Source organism: Procambarus clarkii, chromosome 67, assembly GCF_040958095.1.
Source record: "Procambarus clarkii isolate CNS0578487 chromosome 67, FALCON_Pclarkii_2.0, whole genome shotgun sequence".
NCBI lineage: Eukaryota > Metazoa > Arthropoda > Malacostraca > Decapoda > Cambaridae > Procambarus > Procambarus clarkii.
In genome coordinates this window covers 32182503-32206836 of record NC_091216.1, presented here as the reverse complement: position 1 = coordinate 32206836, position 24334 = coordinate 32182503, and the positions used below count along the sequence as shown (strand labels likewise).

General features: G+C 35.9%; 1 protein-coding gene across 1 annotated transcript in view; it reads right to left on the bottom strand.

Moving 5' to 3' along the window:
- Positions 1 to 22216, bottom strand: part of LOC138355429 (uncharacterized) — a 63221-nt gene extending 41005 nt beyond the window's left edge. The window contains exon 1 of the mRNA XM_069310321.1: positions 22090 to 22216. Coding sequence (XP_069166422.1) covers positions 22090 to 22216 — 127 coding nt within the window. The remainder of the gene's footprint in view (positions 1 to 22089) is intronic.
- Between the last annotated feature and the right edge of the window lie 2118 nt (positions 22217 to 24334).

Sequence of the window (24334 nt, the reverse complement as noted above, 5' to 3'; positions counted from 1 at the left end):
GCTGTAGTAGAGATGTAGTATTTATTCCTACTGATATCAACACAGACGCAGTGTAGTCAAACTACGAACATACTAACTGTTATCTATACCGAAATGATATCCCCCTACACCTGTACACAGACACACAGGTGTCCCTCCTCTACCTGCACACACATTGTTTTACACTAATCATCCTCTGAAGTTATTCTCTAATTGTACATTTGTCAGGAGCTTCCCTATACCTGGCCATCGCCGCCATCTTGGAATACCTTCTTCTCTATTCTCTCTCTCTTCAAGGCCTCTGGTTCAGGTGTTGTAAGGTATCTGTGTCTTCACATACCAGTATTTCCAATAATCTCTTATAGTCCCTAGAGAAATATGTTAGTGTTGCATTAAGTTATCTTATTTTCTTTATTTTATTTGACTGTGAGATATGTTTAGTGAATATTTATGTGTGTACTCGCACTGTTTTTTTTTCCAATAAGTGGAGGCCTGGTCAACGACCGGGCCGCGGGAACGCTAAGCCCCGAAAACACCTGAAGGTAAGTGGGTTGTTTGCCAAATCTATTTCGTCATGGTTTAAATATCTCGGTATTATCACATTTGACCTCATCATGTGTGTGTGTGTGTGTGTGTGTGTGTGTGTGTGTGTGTGTGTGTGTGTGTGTGTGTACTCACCTAGTTGTGCTTGCGGGGGTTGAGCTTTGTCTCTTTGGTCCGGCCTCTTAACCGTCAATCAAGTGGTGTACCGATTCCTGAGCCTTCTGGGCTCTATCATATCTACACTTGAAACTGTGTATGGAGTCAGCCTCCACCACATTACTTCCTAATGCATTCCATTTATTAACTACTCTGACACTGAAAACATTCTTTCTAACGTCTCTGTGGCTCATCTGGGTACTAAGTTTCCACCTATGTCCCCTTGTTCGTGTCCCACCCGTGCTGAAGAGTTTGTCTTTGTCCACCCTGTCAATTCCCCTGAGAATTTTGAAGGTGGTTATCATGTCTCCCCTTACTCTTCCGTTTTCCAGGGACGTGAGGTTCAGCTCCTTTAGCCTCTTCTCATAGCTCATTCCTCTCAGTTCCGGGACGAGCCTGGTGGCATACCGCTGAATCTTCTCTAACTTTGTCTTGTGTTTAACTAGGTATGGACTCCAGGCTGGAGCTGCATACTCCAGGATTGGTCTTCAATAAGTGGTATACAGGGTTCTGAAAGATTCCTTACACAAGTTTCTAAAGGCAGTTCTTATGTTGGCAAACCTAGCATATGCCGCTGATGATATCCTTTTTGATGTGGGCCTCTGGAGACAGGTTCGGTGTGATATCAACCCCCAGATCTATCTCTCTATTTGACTCTTGCAGGATTTCACCTCCCAGATGGTACCTTGTGTTCAGCCTCCTAATCCCTTCACCTAATTTCATTATTTTACACTTTCCTGAGTTGAACTTTAGCAGCCATTTTCTAGACCATTCCTCCAGTTTATCCAGGTCATCCTGTAGTCTCTGTCTATCTTCATCTGTCTATACCCTCCGGAAGATCGTTTATATATATTAGAAACAGTATGGGGTCCAAGTACACAAGATGTGTGTACTCACCCATTTGTGCTTGCGGGGGTATAGCATCGGCTCTTTGGTCCCGCCTCTCAACTGTCAATCAACTGGTGTACAGATTCCTGAGCCTACTGGGCTCTGTCATATCTACATTTGAAACTGTGTATGGAGTCAGCCTCCACCACATCACTGCCTAGTGCAGTGATGGGGTGGAGGCTGATATCTAAGTCTATTTTGGAGGCTAAGTCTATTTTAGAGACTAAAATCTATTTTGGAGACTAAAGTCTATTTTCTTATTTCGTTCACAATCTTCTGTCTCATCTCTTGCCTTAGTAAACGATGTTCTCTTGAAACATTCTTAGTATTCACCCGAAAATGTATAATCCAGTATTCTCTGAAAATATTCTTAGTATTCTCCGGAAAATATTCTTAATATTCGCCCCTGAAATTGTAAAAATTCAATATTCTCTGAAAATATTCTTACTATTCCCGTGAAAATGTAAAAATCCAGTATTCTGTAAACAAACATTCTTAGCATTTCCTAGAAAATCTATAATGCAATATTTCTATGGTAAGTTCTTCGGTACATATATCGTACGAAACATAACGTAGAATAACGTAGAATAACGTAATATTTTGTGAGCGACCAGCGCAAAAAATGACGTATCTTGCAAGCCTGCCAGATGGCCGATACAGTATACTGTATTAATGCGGTAAAGTTTTTGAACTGCTGAAGTTAATTAGCTTGACAAAGCGTAACCTAATACACGGCATTAGCCTGCATCAAAATGCTTACAAATGCTGTTGGCAAAAAGGTAGATTCTGCCACAATGATTGTTGCTCGGTGAGAACCCATGTGTGTGTATGTGTATTCACCTACTGGTGCCTGCAGGATCGAACTCTTAGCTCTTGGAACCCCGCTCTCCTAGCCCCCTGTCTTTCTAATAGCTCATTGTCTAAGGTATCGAATGCTGACCAATTTTCGGTGTTATTTTTGTAGCTACAGTTAAGTGTATGTCCTTATTCTTCAAAAGTTTTTTGGTTATAAAATTGAAAAATCATAAAATGGAAATACCAATAAGTTTCATGTTTCGTGAAAGCTGTTTCTTGGTAATCTTTCCCTAAGATACCTGATGAATGAAGTAAATGAATGAAGTAAATGAATGAAGAGGATGAAGTAAATACTTTGTTGACCAGAGCACACACTAGAAAGTGAAGGGACGACGACGTTTCGGTCCGTCCCGGACCATTCTCAAGTTGATTGTGAATGGTCCAGGACGGACCGAAACGTCGTCGTCCCTTCACTTTCTAATGTGTGGTTTGGTCAACATATTTCAGCCACGTTATTGTGACTCCTCGCCTGAAAGTAATTATTTTCCCTCTGGATCATCATAATGATTATATATATATATATATATATATATATATATATATATATATATATATATATATATATATATATATATATATATATTAATAAAGTCACAGCTTTCAAGTGTTAACCGTTCACATTTTGAGTAGAGGTCAGGATGCATCACGTGACCTCGCTCTCTGATAACCTGATAATTTGCAGACGAGTGGTTGTGTTGTTTCCATCAAACAAGCCGCTGTGATAGGAAGATAGCCAGAGGTTATTTCCTGGTAGACGGAGTTTAGCTCCTGGTTTCCTCTTTAATACCCGTGGAACTGTATAATAGATATATATAGATAGAGATAGGGAGAGAAGAGCCTCGTTAGGTCAACATAGGCCTGTGGGAGGCTCTATCAGTCAGTCATATCACCCTCCCTGCTAACCATCTTATAATTAGGGACTTTGGTGAGTGAGATTGTAAGAGTGTCGTATATTTGATGTTTTTCAACTTAAGTATTGTGTAATTTTCAGAGACAATTAGCCTTATTTGCTCTCAGTTTCTTCTGTGGTGACTCAAATTATGCATTAATGTTTATATTTGAATACGAAGCGAAATGGTTGATTTATGATGACAAAGTTAATTCCTCAAATTAGAAACCTGTCATATGAAGAAAGATTAACAAAGCCTAAATTGCAGGAAATTGAAAAAACGAAATGAAAATATGAAAAAACTATACTCACTAAATGAACTGATGGTAAATATTATAAGAGTGAATATATTATAATATATTATTGATTAACTTACTTTTTAAATGATCAATTTTTTAAATGATAAATATTATAAGAGTGAATATATTATAATATATTTTTAAATGATCTTTAATTCTGCTCCCTGGATCTTGACTAGTGAAAGCTAGAGTGGAGAGCATTCTGAAGTGTACTTGCTCAAGATGATGACGTAAAGATCCTTGAGTATATGATTTACATGTTTACAATGGTTACGTGATAACCTCTGATAATATTGTGGTACAGAGAACCTTGGAAACACAAACCGAAACTGTCTCTCTTTTCCGCTTGTTACAACTTGTAATATAGTTGTTACATCTTGGCTTAACGTGTTTATGACGTATTAGAACGTTGTTACAACTTGCTATATTGGTTGTTATAACTGGTTAGGAGGTGTTAAAACTTGTTCGAACGTTGTACCAACGTCGTAGTTTCGGTGTGTGTTTGGTGGGAAGTTCCTTTCTTTGTCTTATATATATATATATAGCTCTTGAATGGCTGGTGGCAGCGCTTTCTAACTCTTTCCTCCTTTCTACCTCTTTCCTTCAGCCCCTTTCCTTCCATTTCCATGTTCTCTCATTCTAAACTTTTCCTTTCTCCTCACCACTCTTTCTCACTCCTCCCTTCCTCCTCCTGTCTCCCTCACTCAGTGAGATCCCTCTTTATATATTTCTCCAATTTCCGATACGTTACAATGGAGACGTTACAGCAAAGCCCTTATTTGCCTAATAAGCCAAGTTTTCCTGAAGTTATATATTAAAAAAATTCTTATGAAATGATAAAGCTTTCCATTACATTATATATGAGTTCATATTTCTTAATTTGAGTTCGAACTTACGTAGAAATATGACCAAACCTAACCTACTCTACCTAACCTAACCTAAACTAACATAACTAACAAATTCATGCTCTTAATATAATATGATAATATTAATTCAAATAAGTCAATTGGAAACAATTTGTTGAATATACCGAAAATCACTCTGCCTATTAGGCTAATCGGGCCTTGCATAGTAGGCCGAGTAGTGCCTTATTCTGGCTATTAGGTACGACATATGTATGTAGTGTACATATATATATATATATATATATATATATATATATATATATATATATATATATATATATATATATATATATATATATATATATATGCAGTGCTTATGATAATATGCACGGGCCTTCAACAAAGAGCGACGAATAATATAATCCTTTATTTTTTTAATTAATTTTTAACATAACAAAGAGTTAATTCTTTGTCTAAAATGGTTCGCTTCTCTGGTGATGATATTTGCAGGTGCAGAGCCACGCTAAGCAGGGTGCTTTTTCCCTGATGTTTGGGCAGTTGTGTTTACACTCGAGATCACTCGCATGCACACACACTCATAATCACCTGTGCACACGTACTCATAAGTGCACACACACCCATGTACTCATAGACATATACATAAGCACTCATACACACATACACTTATATATAAGTATATAAGTGTGTGTATATATATAAGTGATATATATAAGTATATCAGGGAAATTGACAAGATGGACAAACTCTTCAGCACGGGTGGGACACGAACAAGGGGACACAGGTGGAAACTTAGTACCCAGATGAGCCACAGAGACGTTAGAAGTAATTTTTTCAGTGTCAGAGTAGTTAACAAATGGAATGTACTAGGAAGTGATGTGGTGGAGGCTGACTCCATACACAGTTTCAAATGTAGATATGATAGAGCCCAGTAGGCTCAGAAATCTGTACACCAGTTGATTGACGGTTGAGAGGCGGGACCAAAGAGCCAGAGCTCAACCTCCGCAAGTACAACTAGGTGAGAACTAGGTGAGTACACATCAAGCACAAGACGAAGCTGGAAAAAGTTCAGAGGTATGCTACTAGGCTAGTCCCAGAACTAAGAGACATGAGTTACGAGGAAAGGCTGAGGGAACTGCACCTCACGTCGCTAGAAGGCAGAAGAGCCCGGGGAGACATGATCACCACACACAAAATTGTCAGTGGAATTGACAGGGTAGACAAGAATGGATTATTTAACACGGGTGGTACACGCACAAGGGGACATAGGTGGAAGCTGAGTACCCAAATGAACCACAGAGACAGTAGAAAGAACTTTTTCAGTGTTTGAGTAGTTAGTAAATGGAATGCACTAGGAAGTGATGTGGTGGAGGCTGACTCCATGCACAGTTTCAAATGCCTTTATGATGGAGCTTGAAAAGCTCAGGAATCTGAACATCAGTTGATTGACGATTGAGAGGCGAGACCAAAGAGCCAAAGCTCAACCCCCGCAAGCACATCTAGGTGAGAACTAGGTGAGTATACACACACACACAAACACACACCTGGAAGTATTTACCCACGGCTATTTTCTGCATACTCCAGTGGTTAGTTTATTTACCTCAGGGGGCCAGGGGGAGAGAAGATGATAGGGAGGAGAAAGGGAGAGGGGGCGGCAGGAAGAGAAGGGTGAAAGAGGAACGAAGAGAGAAGGGGAAAGTATAGAAAAGAAGAAGAAGGGGGGGGGGCGTGAACCTTCACTTACCAGTAAATAAGTCACTCTTACTTTTCCCATAACTGATTTTTTTTTAATTATTTTATACTTTTAACTCTGACATCTATAACCTCTTCAGGTCAGGAATTTTTAGATTTATTGAGATGAATCAAATTTTATTGTTCTCAAAATAGGCAGAATTGCTAATAACTCTTAAGTTTTATTTGTCATGTTATTTATTATTGATTAAGCATGACTGTAAACACGACGAAGCTTCTTGAGTTAATTAGTGTTAATTAACCTCCTCTTGCAAGCCAGGTGTTATCTTCGAGTACCCAATTTGGATTAACTTGTTTCGTATTCTTCTTTGCTGCTCAATAGTGCTACTTCAGTTGTAATGTGTGTATATCACCTTTTACTAATAATTGTATAAAGACAGAGAATAAGTTCCCAATAACGTGGCTGAAGAAAATGCCACGCTACCCAACACATATATACATGACGCTGATGAAAGGGTTTCGAGGTTTCGGGCCCTCCTGGACCCCCTTATCAAGTGACGACGACGACGTTTCGGTCCTCCCAAGACCTTACGAAAGTTGTGGCATTGATAATGGTTCTGAACATTTCTGTCCAACACTTTTCATTTTAATTCATATATAATGTGGCAATAGCAATTGATTGAACTGTTGAGTTAAACAGAGGCTACAGTTAAGGAATTGCGCCCAGTAAATCCTCCCCGGCCAGGATACGAACCCATGACAATGCGCTCGTGGAACGCCAGGCGAGTGTCTTACCACTGCACCACAGAGATTTGAATTATTATATTATATTAAGACCATAATTTATTGACTTAGTTGTGTTAGTTTAGGTTAGGTGAAGATAAGTTAGGATAGGTTAGGTAGAATTGGCTTGGTTCGGTCATATATCTTCGTTAGTTTTAACTCAAATTTCAATAAATTAACTTATACATAATGAAATGGACAGATTTATCATTTCACAAGAAAAAAAATTGAAAAATATATAAATTCAGGAAAACGTGGCTTATTAGGCAAATTGGGCTTTGCATAGTAGGCCAAGTACGACGTTCTGGCTACTAGGTACAACACACACACACACACACACACACACACACACACACACACACACACACACACACACACACACACACACACACACACAAACACACACACAAACACACACACATATATATATATATATATATATATATATATATATATATATATATATATATATATATATATATATATATATATATATATATATTGAATAATTATCCGTTCCATTTCTGTATGATATATTAAGAAAAAGAAAAGCATATTATTTCCCACCCAAAAATTTAATTTCCACTGAATATTCCTCAATAGAAGTGTCTCGTGAATGTGTCAGATTAGAAAGGCGACCCCATGATAAATGGTCAAAATATCGCTGGCGATTGACGCTGAAAAAGCGTCGATGAAAATGAATTGACCTTTGAGTAAGACATGCATCGTTCAATTGAACATGTGGGATTGAAGCTAAGACAGACGGGTCAATCATTAAACTCGTTAATTCAACATATATTGCACACGCAACACACGCAAAAAAAAAAAATGAAAGCTTGCAATGCGTCAGATTATCTTATTGATTATGGACTAATGGAAGATATATGAAGACCTTTTAAAAAGATATATATAGGACCTTTTTAAAAGATATATAAGGAGCTTTAAAAAAAAGATATGTAAGAAACTTTAAAAAAATGTAAATAAGGACCAAAAAAATATATATTAGGAGCTTTATAAAAGATATATGCGACCTTTTTAATGGCCTTTATGATAATATTCCTTACTAATAATGATTAATAATTCCGTTTAAATATTGATTAATATAAATTTTAGAGTGATTAGGAAAATATTAGGTATAATTATTATAATAATACTATTAATAATAATAATAATAATAATATTGATAATAAAACATACATATGCATATCAAGTACAACATTTAGAAATAGGAAGCAGAAACCCTACAATGACCAAGAGGATAACACAAACTGATATCTGAGGCTAAGAGTTTCGGACCATCTAAGAGTTTCGGACCATCTAAGAGTTTCGGACCATCTATTAGTTTCGGTCCATCTAAGAGTTTCGGACCATCTATGAGTTTCGGTCCATCTAAGAGTTTCCGTCCATCGTCAGTTTCCAGTTTCATTTCATATATGTAGGTTTGGATTTTTTTGTTCGAGCAAAAACTGGATTACAATTACCCGAGGTTCACAGCACATTCTTCCGAGTCAAATATATATATTTTTTTTTGATAGATAAAATTATACATTGTTAAAAAAAATTCACCGCAAAAAAAAAATCTTCAAAAATGTATCTTGAGTAATTCTTATTAATTGGCTAGTTTATATTTTGTTAAAGGAACTAGCTGAATTATAATTTGGGGTACAGAAGGGAATATTAAAATTAGTTTGAACGTTTGAATAATTGAGAATTAAGAAGAATGCCGTTGATAAAACTCTTGGATGGTGCAGAAGATGGACATCAGAAAGTATTGAGACATTAAGTTGTTGCTTGTAGCACAAGGAACAAGTGCTAGCCCTGAGACCCTTCTGGCAGAACAAGGAACAAATGCTTGCCTCTGAGACACTTCCAGCACAAGCAGTAAGCACTTGCCATCTCTAATATCAACCCTGAAGTCTTCGACAAGTTGAAATGACTGTAAGCAGCTTCGAATGATCACGTACAAAGTATATAATAGGTAGAAGATTATGTATAACTTTTCTAAAGTGTTATAGGAGCGCAGTGGATATACCTAAACTCTTATTTTCCCTGATTAATAACTCTACTTAAAAGATATTGATGACTCAAAAAAATCAGAAGAGATTCTTTTAAGGTGGTTCTTTATATATATATAGAGAGAGAGTACTACCTCTGGCTGGAAGAAGTGCTTAGCCTCGAAGGAAAACACACATAACGCATTAGAGGGAAAGTTTAGGTCCCCTCCAATTCAGTTTCTATGTTCTTTTGTCCTACCACCCCCTTCCTTTTGTATTTTCTTGTACTTTATTAGATATTTAAAGGTTACAAGATGTTTATTGGTTAATACAATGAGTGTTTTAAGGTTATGGGTCTCTTGAAGCTCCTCCGCTTCCGAACAGGTAACAAGGATGCAGCAGGCGTTTCCTCTCTGGACAGCCACACCGAGGCGCTGAAATAACAAACTGGCAGCTCTTGGGTCTCTGGTGTTGTCAATGAGCCTGGAGCCCAATTCTTTGAGAAATCCCAAGGCACTCTTACCCCAGGGGCCATGTGTCTCAGACGCTATGGGAACAAAGGTGTATTGACCCTCCAGTCGCCTGTATTTGACTGATTTTGCTGTTTCAGTCAAATATATATATATATATATATATATATATATATATATATATATATATATATATATATATATATATATATATATATATTGGTGTATACTGGCAGCAGGTTTTCTTTCAAACATGTTTCATTGAATATGACCGCATATTCTGTATTTATACCCACCTCTCTCTTACCCTTACTCTCATGTACTCTACCCACCATGAGAGTAAGGACAAGACAAGAACATATCGATGCCAACACAGAAGACAATGTCCAACATAACAGGCCAATTACACTGGATTAATCTTTGTGTTTGGATAGGAGATGCCTCGTATGGACCAATAAGCCTTCTGCAGCCCCTATGTTTATCCCTTATGTATCCCCCCATGTTTTTCACCTTCATTGTATTATCACCTGACCTAATGCGGGTATAAAATCAACTAGTATTGTAAGATCTGTTCACTTGAGAATGAACCATGGAGGTTCGAAACGTCGTGCAAATTATACAAATAAGTGTAATACACTCTATAGTAAATCACTTCTTTTCTTCACCTTAAAAGTACGAAAATGAGTTTTGGAGAACTCCTATTCCAATTAAGCCCTGATGCTAAGAAAATAGTTAGAGGGATAGAAGCCCTAAACCAAAAAATAATAAATACAGAATATGCGGTCATATTCAATGAAATATATATATATATATATATATAACTTTAGAACACTTTCCCACCAGGAGACTCGAACCCTAGCCAGCACAGAAGCCTTCCAGCAACTGGCATAACAGGTACGCCTTAACCCTCTCCACCACCTGCTCAGACCCTTTATATATATATATATATATATATATATATATATATATATATATATATATATATATATATATATATATATATATATATAAATTGTTTTTCTTTTTTGAGACTACTTAAATCAGTCTTATCTTTAATGTAATTGTATTTGCTTTCATTGTGTGTTTGTTTATGTGTTTGTGTCCAGTTAGAAATAAAATTGCTGGAAGCCCATGTGTTTGTCAGCGGTTTGCTTTCATAGCGTTTTATTTATTGGTTTATTGGAGTCTTGCTTCGTTCAAAAACACTTTGTTTTACAAAAATCATGCCAGCATCTCTCCCTCTATCTCTTTCCTCCCTACTCTCTCTCTCTCTCTCACTCTCTCTCTCTCTCTCACTCTCTCTCTCTCTCTCCCTCCCTCTCTCCCTCCCTCTCTCTCCCTCTCTCTCTCTCCCTCTCTCTCCCTCCCTCCCTCTCCCTCTCCCTCTCCCTCTCTCTCTCTCTCTCTCTCTCCACCGGGCTGTTAGTCTCCCCGTTCAGCGGACCGTATTATGCAAGCTTTGGGATAATTTATTTTCATCAGGAGAAAGAAAATGGCCGCCGGCCGGCGGTCTCTGGTTGTGAACGGTGGGGGGATGGGGGGGGGGGTACCTGAGCCAGACCTTTTTATGACTCAACTTCGAGCGTTCAGACTTTGAGCACTTTTTTTTTTTTTAGTTCGGGGGGCGCGCGAAAAGCGTTATTCGCGTTCATCATCTCTCGTAGCATGATTGTGTTTGATACTGTGTGTACGTTATCAATTTTTATTATGTTTTCTAACCGGATTTATTGAGCATTTGTCAGTGGTTGCAATGAGTAATGTTGATTACAGGCGGCGTATCGCTAACTGCGCCATTTCCATAACTGTTTCTGGCCTGCCTATATCCTACCTCCCTACCTACCTGCCTGCCTGCCTGCCTACCTGCCCTTCCCCTACAGCGTACTGAATAGCGTTGGTAATAACACCTTGTCCGGATCCAATCGGCGGTATCAGTTGTTCTCGGTTTCACTATTAAATGTCACCATTATACGAAAAACAGAGGTCCAATACAACTGTATTCTTGCTTTTGTGAGGGGGGGGGTGTTCGATTCCCCTATGCCAGTCCTTACCGGGTATTGTAGTTTTTAGAATATGGGCGAGCCCAAATGGTGTGACCTCGTTTAAGGGTGTTGTTGGACACCCCTTTGACCCCTGACCTTGTGAAGCTCAACATGGCGTCATGACCAGAAATGTTGATTCACTTGTATGTTGCAGAGCTCAACATCAACTCATTATCATCAATCTCAGAATGACGTAACTATATCAACATGACAAGACTTTATGGTGTCATCAACACATCATCTCAACTTCACCATCCACACTTAACTATATCACCAGTATCAGTGTAGTGAAAAACGCCCTTCGAACACTTCTATTTCAAAGACTAATTCAAAGACTGCTACAACACACACACACACACACACACACACACACACACACACACACACACACACACACACACACACACACATACACACACACACATACACACACATATACACACCAGACAGCACATTAGCATACACAAAACCCACAAGCAGTTGTATACAATACAACCGGCAAGATCTTCATTATACAACAAATTCATACAACACTAAGATGACCAAGGTAATACAGAGGTTCAAAGGCCAATACAGGCCAATCAAAGGTTCATTTCGACCTCAGATGAAAATACATATTCTCCAAACACCACTGTCACCATTGTAAACATTATCTCTATGAATATCAACGTCAAAAAATATCCCCCTACAGTATATATCATCAATGCCATCAATGCATTAACTCATCACCCATACAGCATCACACCATCAACACATACATGACCATTAAATTTCAGATCAAGTTGAAATTAAAAATAATTTGCAAAATATTTTACACTTGAAACCATTCCCTTACTCTCTCCCTGGGCAAAGATCACCAAACAACGTTGAAATAACGTATAAACGTCGATTATGTTGATATTACGTTAATTTGAACGTTTCCTGAACGTTTGCCAGCAAGAATGGTCAATATGATAACGTACAGTAATGACCCCTCACATATCTTTTATTTTCCAAAACAGAACTCTAGAATATAGTTACAACAGTTGTTGTTGCTCCTCATTGGCTGATCCTTATTGTTAAACAAGTAATGGGGTGACTTGATAACTGCCTTGGGGGCCGTGGAAGGCGTTGGCCTTATTAGTAAAGATGCTAAATAGTCTTGGAGATCATCGTAGCAGTAATGACATATTAATTTTATTATTTCTTTGCCAGTTACATCACTTCTTATGATCAATTCTCTATGGATTAAAATAGCTTTATTGCCATTTTAATCCATTTTTTGCCATCTTTCACATACGAGCTTTGTTGCTCGTATGTGAAAGAACGTCTTTATTAATTGTACGTGAGGAACGTTCTCCAATTAAGATAACTTTGTACGTTTGAAGTAACCTCTAAGATAACGTTGTACGTATACAACATCCTTCCAAGATAACATTATACGTTTTAAGCAACCTCTAAGGTAACATTGTACGTGTGCAGCATCCTCAAGATAGCATACATTTGCAGCAACCTCTAAGATAACTTTGTACGTATGTAGCATCCTCCCAAGATAACATTATACCTTTGTAGCAACCCGTAAGATAACATTGTACGTGTGCAGTATTCTTCCAAGATAGCATTTAACATCTTTGACGTTAGGGAGAGCTTCATTCGTTGTTAATCTTCACTTCTCTCCGATACGTGATCAAAGTGACGTAAAGTTTACACTTCAGCTTAATTCGTTACAGCTAGAATCATAGACGAGGTGTTTTATCCCAAGGACTAAAAATAAGAAACAATTTTGTTCATCGTTAGAGTGGAATGCTTTGACTCGAAAGGGGGGTCAAGAGTGAATCTTTATCAAGAGTGAATCTTTAAGTGTGTTGTTCTTCAAGTGTTGCAGCCACTAAAGTGGTCTTTGTGTTTACAAATTAAAAATAATGTTGCAATTTTATAATCTAGGCCACATTGCTAGCCAAAATAGGAAGCCTGCATGTATGAAAATTTCATGTGAGATAAATGAGAAACCTTGAAACTACAAGAATTTCTATGTGAGACAAATGAGAATGTCTGAAACTACGTGCATTTCATGTGAGTTAAATGAGAATCCCTGAAACCATGAGAATTTCTTGTTAGACAAATGAGATTCCCTGAAACTACGAAAATTTCACGCGAGACAATTCAAAAACTGTACAGCAAAGAAAGCTTCATATGAAGTAATTGAGAGGTGAGGCAAATATTTTCCTTTCTTGTGATATAAATGAGAGATCCTGCATTTAAGATACGTTTGTGAGGTACCAAACTCACACAGGGCTAAAGCTTTCTCCTCATAATTTCCTTATTTTGTGAGTACCAAACAAGTGATACTCTCAAGATCTCTAAGCTTTTGTTATTGTTGTCGGTGTTCCCAGCTATCAATACGTTATTTGAACCGATTGATTCGTTACAAATAATCCTTGAAGCAATTTGTTGAAAGTAACTGTTACAACTACTTGATTATCATTACTACTTCTACTACTACAGATACTACTACTACTACTAATAAAAATAAACTATTATTCCTAGCAGTTAGCTTTCTAACAGCAGTGAAAGCAGTTTTCACTGCTACTTTCTCTGCTATCACTATTTCTGTTCATTCAGAGCATTAAATATTTACAAATACAATATCCCAAACTTTAGACTAGAAGCAAGTTCTATAAAAATATCAATTCAGTGAATTAGAGATCCATTAGGTGTGGACAGAATGTTTGGCACCAAGTTGAAAGTGAATCTTTTGTCTATAAAACTTACGTGTCTTAAAGGATCCTTAGAAGAATAATGAAGAATTAAGCATATATATTTTTTTTACCAGGGTTTTGGGCAACATCAAAATATTTAGAGGGCTTGAGATGATGTCCTTCTGGGAAATCTTTAGATTTCAGAATAGATTCTAAATCTAATAGTGAATCTAAGACTCTAAATCTAAGAGTTGATCTAAGACTCTAAATCTAAGAGTTGATCTGGGACTCTAAATCTAAGAGTTCATCTAAGACTCTAAATCTAAGAGTTGATCTAAGACTGTAAATCTAAGAGTTGATCTGGGACTCTAAATCTAAGAGTTGATCTAAGACTCTAAATTTAAGAGTGAATCTAAGAACAACTAAAGCATAGAAATAGCGGTCGTATTTATAAGAACACAGCCATAGTGCATCTAAGAATCCCAGGCGGGAGAAATGGGGTTTGGACGCATTTTCTATTAGCTAATGCATCTGTTCACCTAGTAGTAAGTAGGTACTTAGGAGTTAGTCAGTTTGTTGTGGGGTTACATCCTGGAGAGGGTCAGTAATTCGACCTTTGGGGGATCACGATATAAGCCTAACATTTATAAATACTCTGGTTTAATATTATTCATTATGACAGAACTTATATTATTACAGCTTTACCCTGCTTTTAGCTTTTAGCCTCTTAAAGCGCTTTGCTATGATAGATCATAGTCTATTACAGCTTTTCTTACAGCTAATGCTAGTTTTTGGCCTATTAAATCTCTTTTCTATGTGTGTAAATCACGAAAATTAACACGTGATGAAAAATGTGACAGTGTCAGACCACGGAGGAAGAATTGAAACAGGAATTTCCTTAAGTACTTTCGTATTTAATAATACATCATCAGAAGGCACCCCTTCTGAAGATGTATTATTAAATACGAAAGTACTTAAGGAAATTCCTGTTTCAATGCTTCCTCCGTGGTCTGACACTGTCACTCTTTTCTACGTTAGGTTTTGGTTTATTTCAACTCTCTTTTTATGTTAGTTTTTGGAATATTACAATCATTTTTTATTAGTTTTAGATATATTACAACTTTTTCCTATGCCAGATTGCAGATCTGGCAGAGATCTGCAATCTATTTTTCCTATGCCAGAGATTGCAGACGCTTTCTTATGTCTATTGCAGCTTTCGCTGATGTTAGATATTGGCTTATTGTAGTTTAATACAGCACTAGTCACGGGAATGTAGTTTTACCATTGACAAACGTAGTAAATTGTCTGTGGTATTATTAGTACTTAATGAGTCAAGAAATTATATTTTGGAATTAACTTTTGGAATTAAGGTTTAAATGTTTAGAATTTAAATTGTCATATCACCGTATCCATATGTGTATATGTGTGCCCACATTAAAGATTGGAAAATAGTTTTAAATTCAGTAAGACAAGTATCAATTCAGTTTTCCAAAAGTACATAAAATTACACATTATCACATAAGAGGTCAAAAGTGGGGTCGAACCCATTGCTAACTCAGTTATTAGTGAACTGAGTTTACCATCCAATGATAAAAAATGGAATCAGAAACTTGCAGTCTCTAACAATTTACCAAACTGTTTTCTTTTTCAAATGAAAATTTCATGAATCTTCTTGAAAGACGTAATTTAAAATATAAACTAGAGTTTGTTTAACCGAGATGTTTGTATAGAATGACCAACTATTCACACTAGCATAGCTGTCAGCTTTCAAAACACCATTTTATGTAACTTGTGATGAATTCTCAATTGTATACCTATTTTTTTAGTCAATTCTGTCATAAGGAAGACCAAAAATGTTGTCAGTTTATAATCAATGTCACTATATTTGACAGTGATCCACACTACACATCACCATCATAACCACCAAACACACATAGAAAATAATAATAATAAAAAAAATACATGGTACCAAGTTAATCTCTTAAGAACAGAAGTCAAATTGGCATTAGGGTAAAAAAAAATAAAAATTGACTGAGAGAGAGCAACCAAATTTTTGAGCTATTTAACCTTTGCTCCATTTTCTATCATAACGTATAGCAATTTTTTTTACTATATTTTTGTTATTGTTCCCTCTTGCTATACAGGATTCGTTAGGATATTAACTTCGACTGTGTCTGGATAAAATACCTAGATAGTGTTGATAATGAAAATGCATAAATATGCCCTTCATAAACGTGGACATGATTGCGAAGGAACACCATTGAATTTGAGAAATTTTCTGCAGGCTGTTGTATAAATTTTGTGAAGACTGTTGTATAAATTGTGTGAAGACTGTTGTATTAATTTTGTGAAGGCTGTTGTATAATGCCTCACATTACTTCAGTTATTGTAAACAAAAAAAAATCCATTGATAATTACTTTTATCCAAATTGAAATCGTACATTTTGTATCCATTGCATTATCAATACATTCAGTAGTCATTTCCGGGGAAAATATCATAGTACATTTTGATTCATTACAAGAAAATTATCATATAATATTTTGTACTCATTGCAGGAAAATTATCATAGAACTTTTTGTACTCATTACAGGATAATTATGATTTTCCTGTATTGAGTAAAAAATATTGAGAAAAAAACCTTTGTACGTTTTTTACTTATGGCAGAGTAATGATGATGGATCTTTTTGGTTTTAATGTGAGGGGAAATTTATAATATACACATAATATATTCATCTATCCATGCATCATCCTGTATTCTGTCCAAATACTCGCCTCCTTTCTTCAGATTCACTCGAATATCCTCACACTCACTCACATAGATTCAATACTCACCGATTCCGTTGAGAAAGTGAGGAATCTTCCTTCAGTCTTGCGATTTACTCACTGACCGGCTCACTCGCTCACTCATCGCTATCTGATATGATCCCTAACTCTATCTCTGCTAGGATATCCTCTCACGCAGAATCGATATCAGTTTCCTCTTTCTCAAGAGACTTAATGTACATATTCTTGTCAAACTAGTAGTGGCTAGTCATTAGCTTACGTCTTAATAGTTACGTCTTAATACCTTACGTCTTAATCGGCTCGTTTCTTGATAAGGTATTCATGCCACATTTCTTCTTTATTGATATAATTCATATTAAAAAGAATATCAATTAACAAAAAATAAGGGAAATAATTATACACATTATAATATTAGTGCAACAAATCCGATGTAGTTTCAGTTTGCAACTTAAGACATGAATTCAATTTAATTGGTAATATTATTTATTTGTCAATATTTACGTATTATCAACTTTCTTATTATTATTTATTATTATTATTATTTATTATAATTATTATTTATTATTATTATTATTATTATTATTTACGTTTTTTGTCTTTAATGTTGAAAACTGGATGCTGGGAGAAATATTTCTAAGGAGGATTACTTGTAATCCTCCTTGCTTAATAATTAAATAATTAATTGCAAAAAAAATAATTGTAATTATTTCTACTTAGTCTTAGAGCCTCAGTTGTGTCAATAACGGTTAGAACCCTTCGTTTGATTTGCTCGGATTAGCAAAAATAAGACCTTGATATATGACCGATCAAAAAAATAAGGCATTTCATTAATTTTTCGAACAAAGAGTCGCCTTACTCCTTAACAAGAGAGTAAACGTTCTTGTTCTAGTCTGTGGTATTTACGTCACTAAACAGTGTTCTACAGAAGGCCCAGAACCGTGTACATATGCAGTGCAAGACCACAAGTCTGGTATATGGTACGGGAAACCTTTGTATGTTGCTCTAAGGTTCTCTGAGAAGTTCTAAGGAATTGCAAGGTGTTGCAAGGAGATGATCTGAGACGTTCTGAGAAGCTCACTGGTGATCTAAGGATTTATCAAGTATTCTTAAGAATTGCAATGTGCTCTGAAACATTCTGTGGAAGCTTTAAGTAGCTCTGAGTAGTTTTGTGATTGGAGAATTTTAATAAGAATATTCTTGTAAAGTCCTAGGCTTTATAAGGAGGTCTGAGGTTCTATGTGTTTTTGAAATGTCCCATAGAGCTCTGTCGCTTTCTAATGTGCTGTGAGTTTTAAAGATATGTTTTGAGGTGTTTTGATTGAGCCATATATGGCTCTAAGGACTCTGTGGTACTTGGAGGATTTCTGTGGAGTTGTAAAGCTCTTTGGGACTTTGAGGTGCACTGAAATGTAATCACCAATGACTAATTTGTGGTGTTTCTTTGTGTGTGCAGAACTAACATTCAGAGAGAGAGAGAGAGAGAGAGAGACAGGGATAGAGACAATGACAGAGACAGAAAGCCACAGAGACTTACACAGAGAGAAAAGAGAGAGAGACACACACACAGACAGAAAAGGGATGTGTAGATGTACAGTATGCTACGATGCCGTATATGTCCCACCCCCCTATATATATATATATATATATATATATATATATATATATATATATATATATATATATATATATATATATATATATATATATATATATATACATATATCATCTAAACAGTGTCGCGTGGCCGATTCGCGAAAACATAAATCAAAGAGACAGCAAAGATCAGTGTGAAAATGGCAGCTGTCAGCCAATCTGCCGTGTTATTCATTTAGGATTGTGTATTATACATCTTTACATCATGTTTGGGGGCCGTGTTATTTATTGGTGTCCGTCCCTCGTCCTGTTGGTCGCCTCTCCTCCATCATGGGGAACTCTCCTTGCATGTGTTTAATGATTAACGAAGCATGAGTTGTGCTTGGAGCGTCCAATCAAAGCAGTTCGAAAGGCATTCAAAGCTGATTAGAAATCTCCATCTGGGTGAGGACAATCTTTGGTCATTGGGATTGAATTAACGTCTTTGGGTCAGCCCTCTAGGGGGACCACGACTAACATCTAAATGGTATTATAAGAACAGGAAAGAGATTCTAATTTTTTAGCTAGTTATCTTATTGTGGGTTATGGTATCTAATGTGGGACTACTGGGGGACTTGTGTTGATTGGATGACTTGGAAACGTCTTGCTAACCTGGAGCGGATATAATTATATGATTATGTAATTTTACATGAAAATGTGTGAAATAATTATGAGGAGCAAGCCCTAGGCATGTACGACTGTACAGTACTTGGAAGAAATATGAGGACAAGGAGCTGGGGTATGAGGACAAGGAGCTGGGGTATGAGGACAAGGAGCTGGGGTATAAGGACAAGGAGCAAGATTATGAGGAGAAGGAGCTGGGGTATGAGGACAAGGAGCTGGGGTATGAGGACAAGGAGCTGGGGTATGAGGACAATGAGATGAGGTATGAGGGCAAAGAACTGAGGGTATGAGGACAAGGAGCTGGGGTTGTGAGGAGAAGGAGCTGGGGTATGAGGACAAGGAGCTGGGATATGAGGACAAGGAGCTGGGATATGAGAACAAGGAGCTGGGGTATGAGAACAAGGAGCTGGGGTATGAGGACCAGGAGCTGGGCTATGAGGACAAGGAGCTAGAATATGAAGACAACAAAGCTAGAATATGAGGACAAGTAGCTGGGATATGAGAACTATAATCTGTGATATGATACCAAGAAACTGGGATATGAGAACGGAATGATATAACTTTGCCCAGCCACTTGCGGATCATTGGGGATCGAACCCCGACCTTCCAAGAAGCGAAGCCGTCGATCTACCAACCAGATCATGCGCGTGGTTGTATCAGATAATTTTTTCGTTCTTCTCATTTATTCTCTCCTAGACATTTCATACTGGAGAACAATAGAAACATTTCTTTTCACTCTATAGTTTTAATTACACAAATTTTAATACAATTAGATTCTTCAAATTTATATTATATTAACAATTCAACACGATGCTAGAATTAGCCGTTTTAAAGAACAGTTTCTAAGGAATTAATAGTTTAATGGAACAGTTTCTAAGGAGTTAATAATTTTAAGTGACAGTTTATAAGGAATTAATAGTTTTACGAAACAATTTCTAAGTAATTAATAGCTTATGTAACAGTTGTTTATAAATTAAATATTTCATATAATCTGTTCTAAAAGAAAAAGTTTCTAATAAATGTGCTTTTATGGAAATTTATTAAGAGTTAAAATATTTTATGAAACAGTTTCTTAGAATTCGAAAATGTTTTCCTGTTCAATTTCTTCAAACGTGCCTAAAGTATTTCAATGTCTGACTCTAAAATCTCTGCGTTGAAGCTTATATATTTCAATCTCTAATTTCCCCCCAAAACATATTGAATTTGTTGACAGTAAAAGACAGTGAGAGCACTCCTTCCTGTCTCAACATTCGGACAGAATGTATAGACAGCAGTATAATTGTCTTGAAAGGTAATTACCCTCTCTGAGTGGTAGTTATAAGGTGGCATGACACTCTCTTGGGTCATTGTAAGGTGAGAGATACTCTCGATTTTCATGCCATGACAGATATGCAATCTAAAGATATATATATTAGTTCCTATGGGAGTTTACTATAAGAGGGAATTTACTCTGAAAAGATAAATTAACATATGCTGAAATTTAATATGTAGATGGAGATAGGGGGAATGTGAGGGGAATGAATACACAAGGTGATCTTATAGAAGAGAGCTCCAGGTACCTTGTGGAACACTTCACCTATCACAGAGAACCCCAGACACCTTGTGGGTTGACACACTAGGAACCCCCAGACACACTACACCTCCAAAACATAATTTGATGCACATAAATCATATTTCTGATGTTCATCAAATAATTAACAAGTGTTATGCCACTCCAGAACCATTGGGTGGAGCATGATAAAAATTATTCCACATGTCTCTCCTCTCACACTCATTCGAACACACTAACAATCACTCTATTTCTCATGTCTAACAATTTAGTTGAACACACTTAACAATCGCTGTATGGCTTTCATCTCATAACTATGGTTTTGACTTCTGCTTTAAGATTATGTGAAGACATCACATAACGTCTTCACATAACGACAAAATAAGGATTTGTTGTCGTTTTCATCACTGAACTTATTAGAATTTTGTATGGTCTCTTCTGTAAATTTTCTTTGGACTAAGCAATTTTTAGGACTTTTTTCTAAGCAATTTTCTATGGCCTAGTGTATCAATTTTCTGTGGCCTAGTCTATCAATTTTCTGTGGCCTATTATATACAATTTGCTGTGACCTATTCTATAAAATATGATGTGGCCAATTCTATTTGCTTTGGAGTATTGTATTAATTTTGCTGTGCTGTGGCCTATTCTATAAAAGTTTCTATGATAGGGTCTGTAAAAAAAAATTACCATGTAAAAGAAACAATTTTAATTTGGCTAATACTTTTCTTCGATTATGATTATATATATATATATATATATATATATATATATATATATATATATATATATATATATATATATATAATATAATATATATATAATATATAATATAATATATATATAATATATGTATAATATACATATACATGTGTCATTAAACACAACAGCATTGTGACTATTCTTAATTTTATTTTGAATATTTTCCATTCTACGCAAATATATTCTACCATTTGAAGGGTAAAAAAAAACACTAGATCACTTAATTTTCCACTTTTATTGTTCAACATTTGTCAGCAATATAACATTTTAAGGAATACTCTCTGTTGAACTGACACCTCTATACTGAGCTTACAAGGGGGAAGTTTAGAAGAAATTAACACGTGACGAACAATGTGACACTGTTAAAACACAATGGAAGGATTAAGACAAGAAATTCATTAGGTACTTTGGTATTTAATAGTACATCTTCAGGAGGATGTGAAGAGCCTTCAGAGCCTCAGTATTTTCAGAAGAATAATACATCTTCCTACACACACACACACACACACACACACACACATATATATATATATATATATATATATATATATATATATATATATATATATATATATATATATATATATATATATATATATACTAGTTTCTCACTACCGGCATCTTGTTCCTCCAAACTCAGCGAACTTAGAGGAGGAGGAAGAGCAGGAGGAGGAAGAGCAGGAGGAAGAGAAGTAGAAGAATGAGGAGGAGAGGTGGTGATGTCCCCTGTAGCTGGCATCAAGTATTATACAGCTTATCGGGTATTATACAGTTCAAGTATCTAGAATGGCTAGTATACACCGAGAGATGTATACCCCGGTATACATATACCGGGGTATACATATAGAGATGTGTACCCTTCTCGGTAAACAAACAATGAGAGTTTAAGTTAACCCAACCACACGCTAGAAAGTGAAGGGACGTTACGACGTTTCGGTCCGTCCTGGACCATTCTCAAGTCGGTTGTGTGTGGTTTCACACACAACCACACACACACACAAATCACACACAGTGGTTTCCATTCTCAAGTCACACAACCGACTTGAGAATGGTCCAGAACGGACCGAAACGTCGTATCGTCCCTTCACTTTCTAGTGTGTGATTTGGTCTACATATTTCAGCCACGTTATTGTGACTCCTCGTCTATAATGAGAGGTTTAATGTAGTCTACTGTAGTTTACTGAACTATATTAGATAATGTAAACTCGTTGGTTGATCAGCTGGTTGATTGTGGTGACCTTTAGTAAACCGGAAGTTGGTACAGCTTGGGCAGTTAAATTTTTAACTGCATAGCTTAAGTAATATATATACTGGTTAAGCTATGCAAGTTTTATATATTTTTATATTTTATTTGTTATACATATTTTTTCCTCAGCTCGTCTGCCTATTGAAAACTATGTTTTGCATTGATTAAAAACGAAAGAATTTTCTTACCAGGAAGTAAATAATATAATATATCGTTTCTTTTCAAGTCTTCAAGTCAGAATAGTGAGTTGAAAAGTCTCTGAAACTTATTTTATTATAATTTCCAATATATCAAAAACTAATTATACTACAAACTGCAAGTTAGTTGTGCATCTAAATAAAAAAATATTTATATAACATCTTAAAACATATTAAGTAATGGTAATGTCTTACATCCAATTAGAAAAGCATGTATAAATGTGGCAATTTAGTTAATGCATGTATAAATGTGGCAATTTAGTTAATGCATGTATAAATGTGGCAATTTAGTTAATGCATGTATAAATGTGGCAATTTAGTTAATGCATGTATAAATGTGGCAATTTAGTTAGTTATGAAAGTCTAATTGTATACAGAAAACATTGCAATTGCAATAATATTCTGTATGATGCAGATCTTTATTGCCAGTTGCAAGGAAAGACACGACAAAGATAAACTACAGAATCATAATGAGTTCATATGAATGTTTTTTTTTCAGAAATATGTTCATAATTATACACTTAAACATTGGGGCAAAATGTATAGAAATAGAGTACTTTATCTTGATTATTCTTTGATGAATTCCAGCTATTATCTTCTACTGTGCTGTGAACTTCATCTCGAGTGGCTAGAATTACGATATCGAACACTTCATCTTGATTTGAACTTATAAAGTATCGGTACTGTTCTGAGACTCTTTGTAAATTGTCGGTACTGTTCTAAATTTGTTTCTAAAGTGTGGGTACTGTTCTAAATCTCTTTCTAAAGTGTCGGTTCTGTTCTAAAACACTTTATAAAATGTCGGTACTGTCCTAAAACTCTTTCTAAAGTGTGGGTACTGTTCTAAATATCTTTCTAAAGTGTGGGTACTGTTCTAAATATCTTTCTAAAGTGTGGGTACTGTTCTAAATATCTTTGTAAAGTATCGGTACTGTTCTAAAACTCTTTCTAAAGTGTCGGAACTGTTCTAAATATCTTTCTAAGGTGTTTGGACTGTTCAAAATATCTTTCTAATGTGTCGGTACTGTTGCAAATATATTTCTAAAATGTCGGTACTGTTCTAAAACCCTTTCTAAATTATCGGTACTGTTCTAAATATCTTTCTAAATTGTCGGTACTGTGCTAAATATCTTTCTAAATTGTCGGTACTGTGCTAAATATCTTTCTAAATTGTCGGTACTGTGCTAAATATCATTCTAAAGTGTCATTACTGTTCCAATTTTTTATCTAAAGTGTTCGCTCTGTTCTAAAACTCTTTCTAAAGTGTCCATACTGTTTCAAATCATATTTCAAAAGTTGCTGCATTTGTAAAACACTTACATCAATGCCTAAATTTAACCAAAGACTAATTAAGCTTAACATAACGTAAATACTCATAACTAACACTTACTAAAATTTACTAGTACATAAGCTT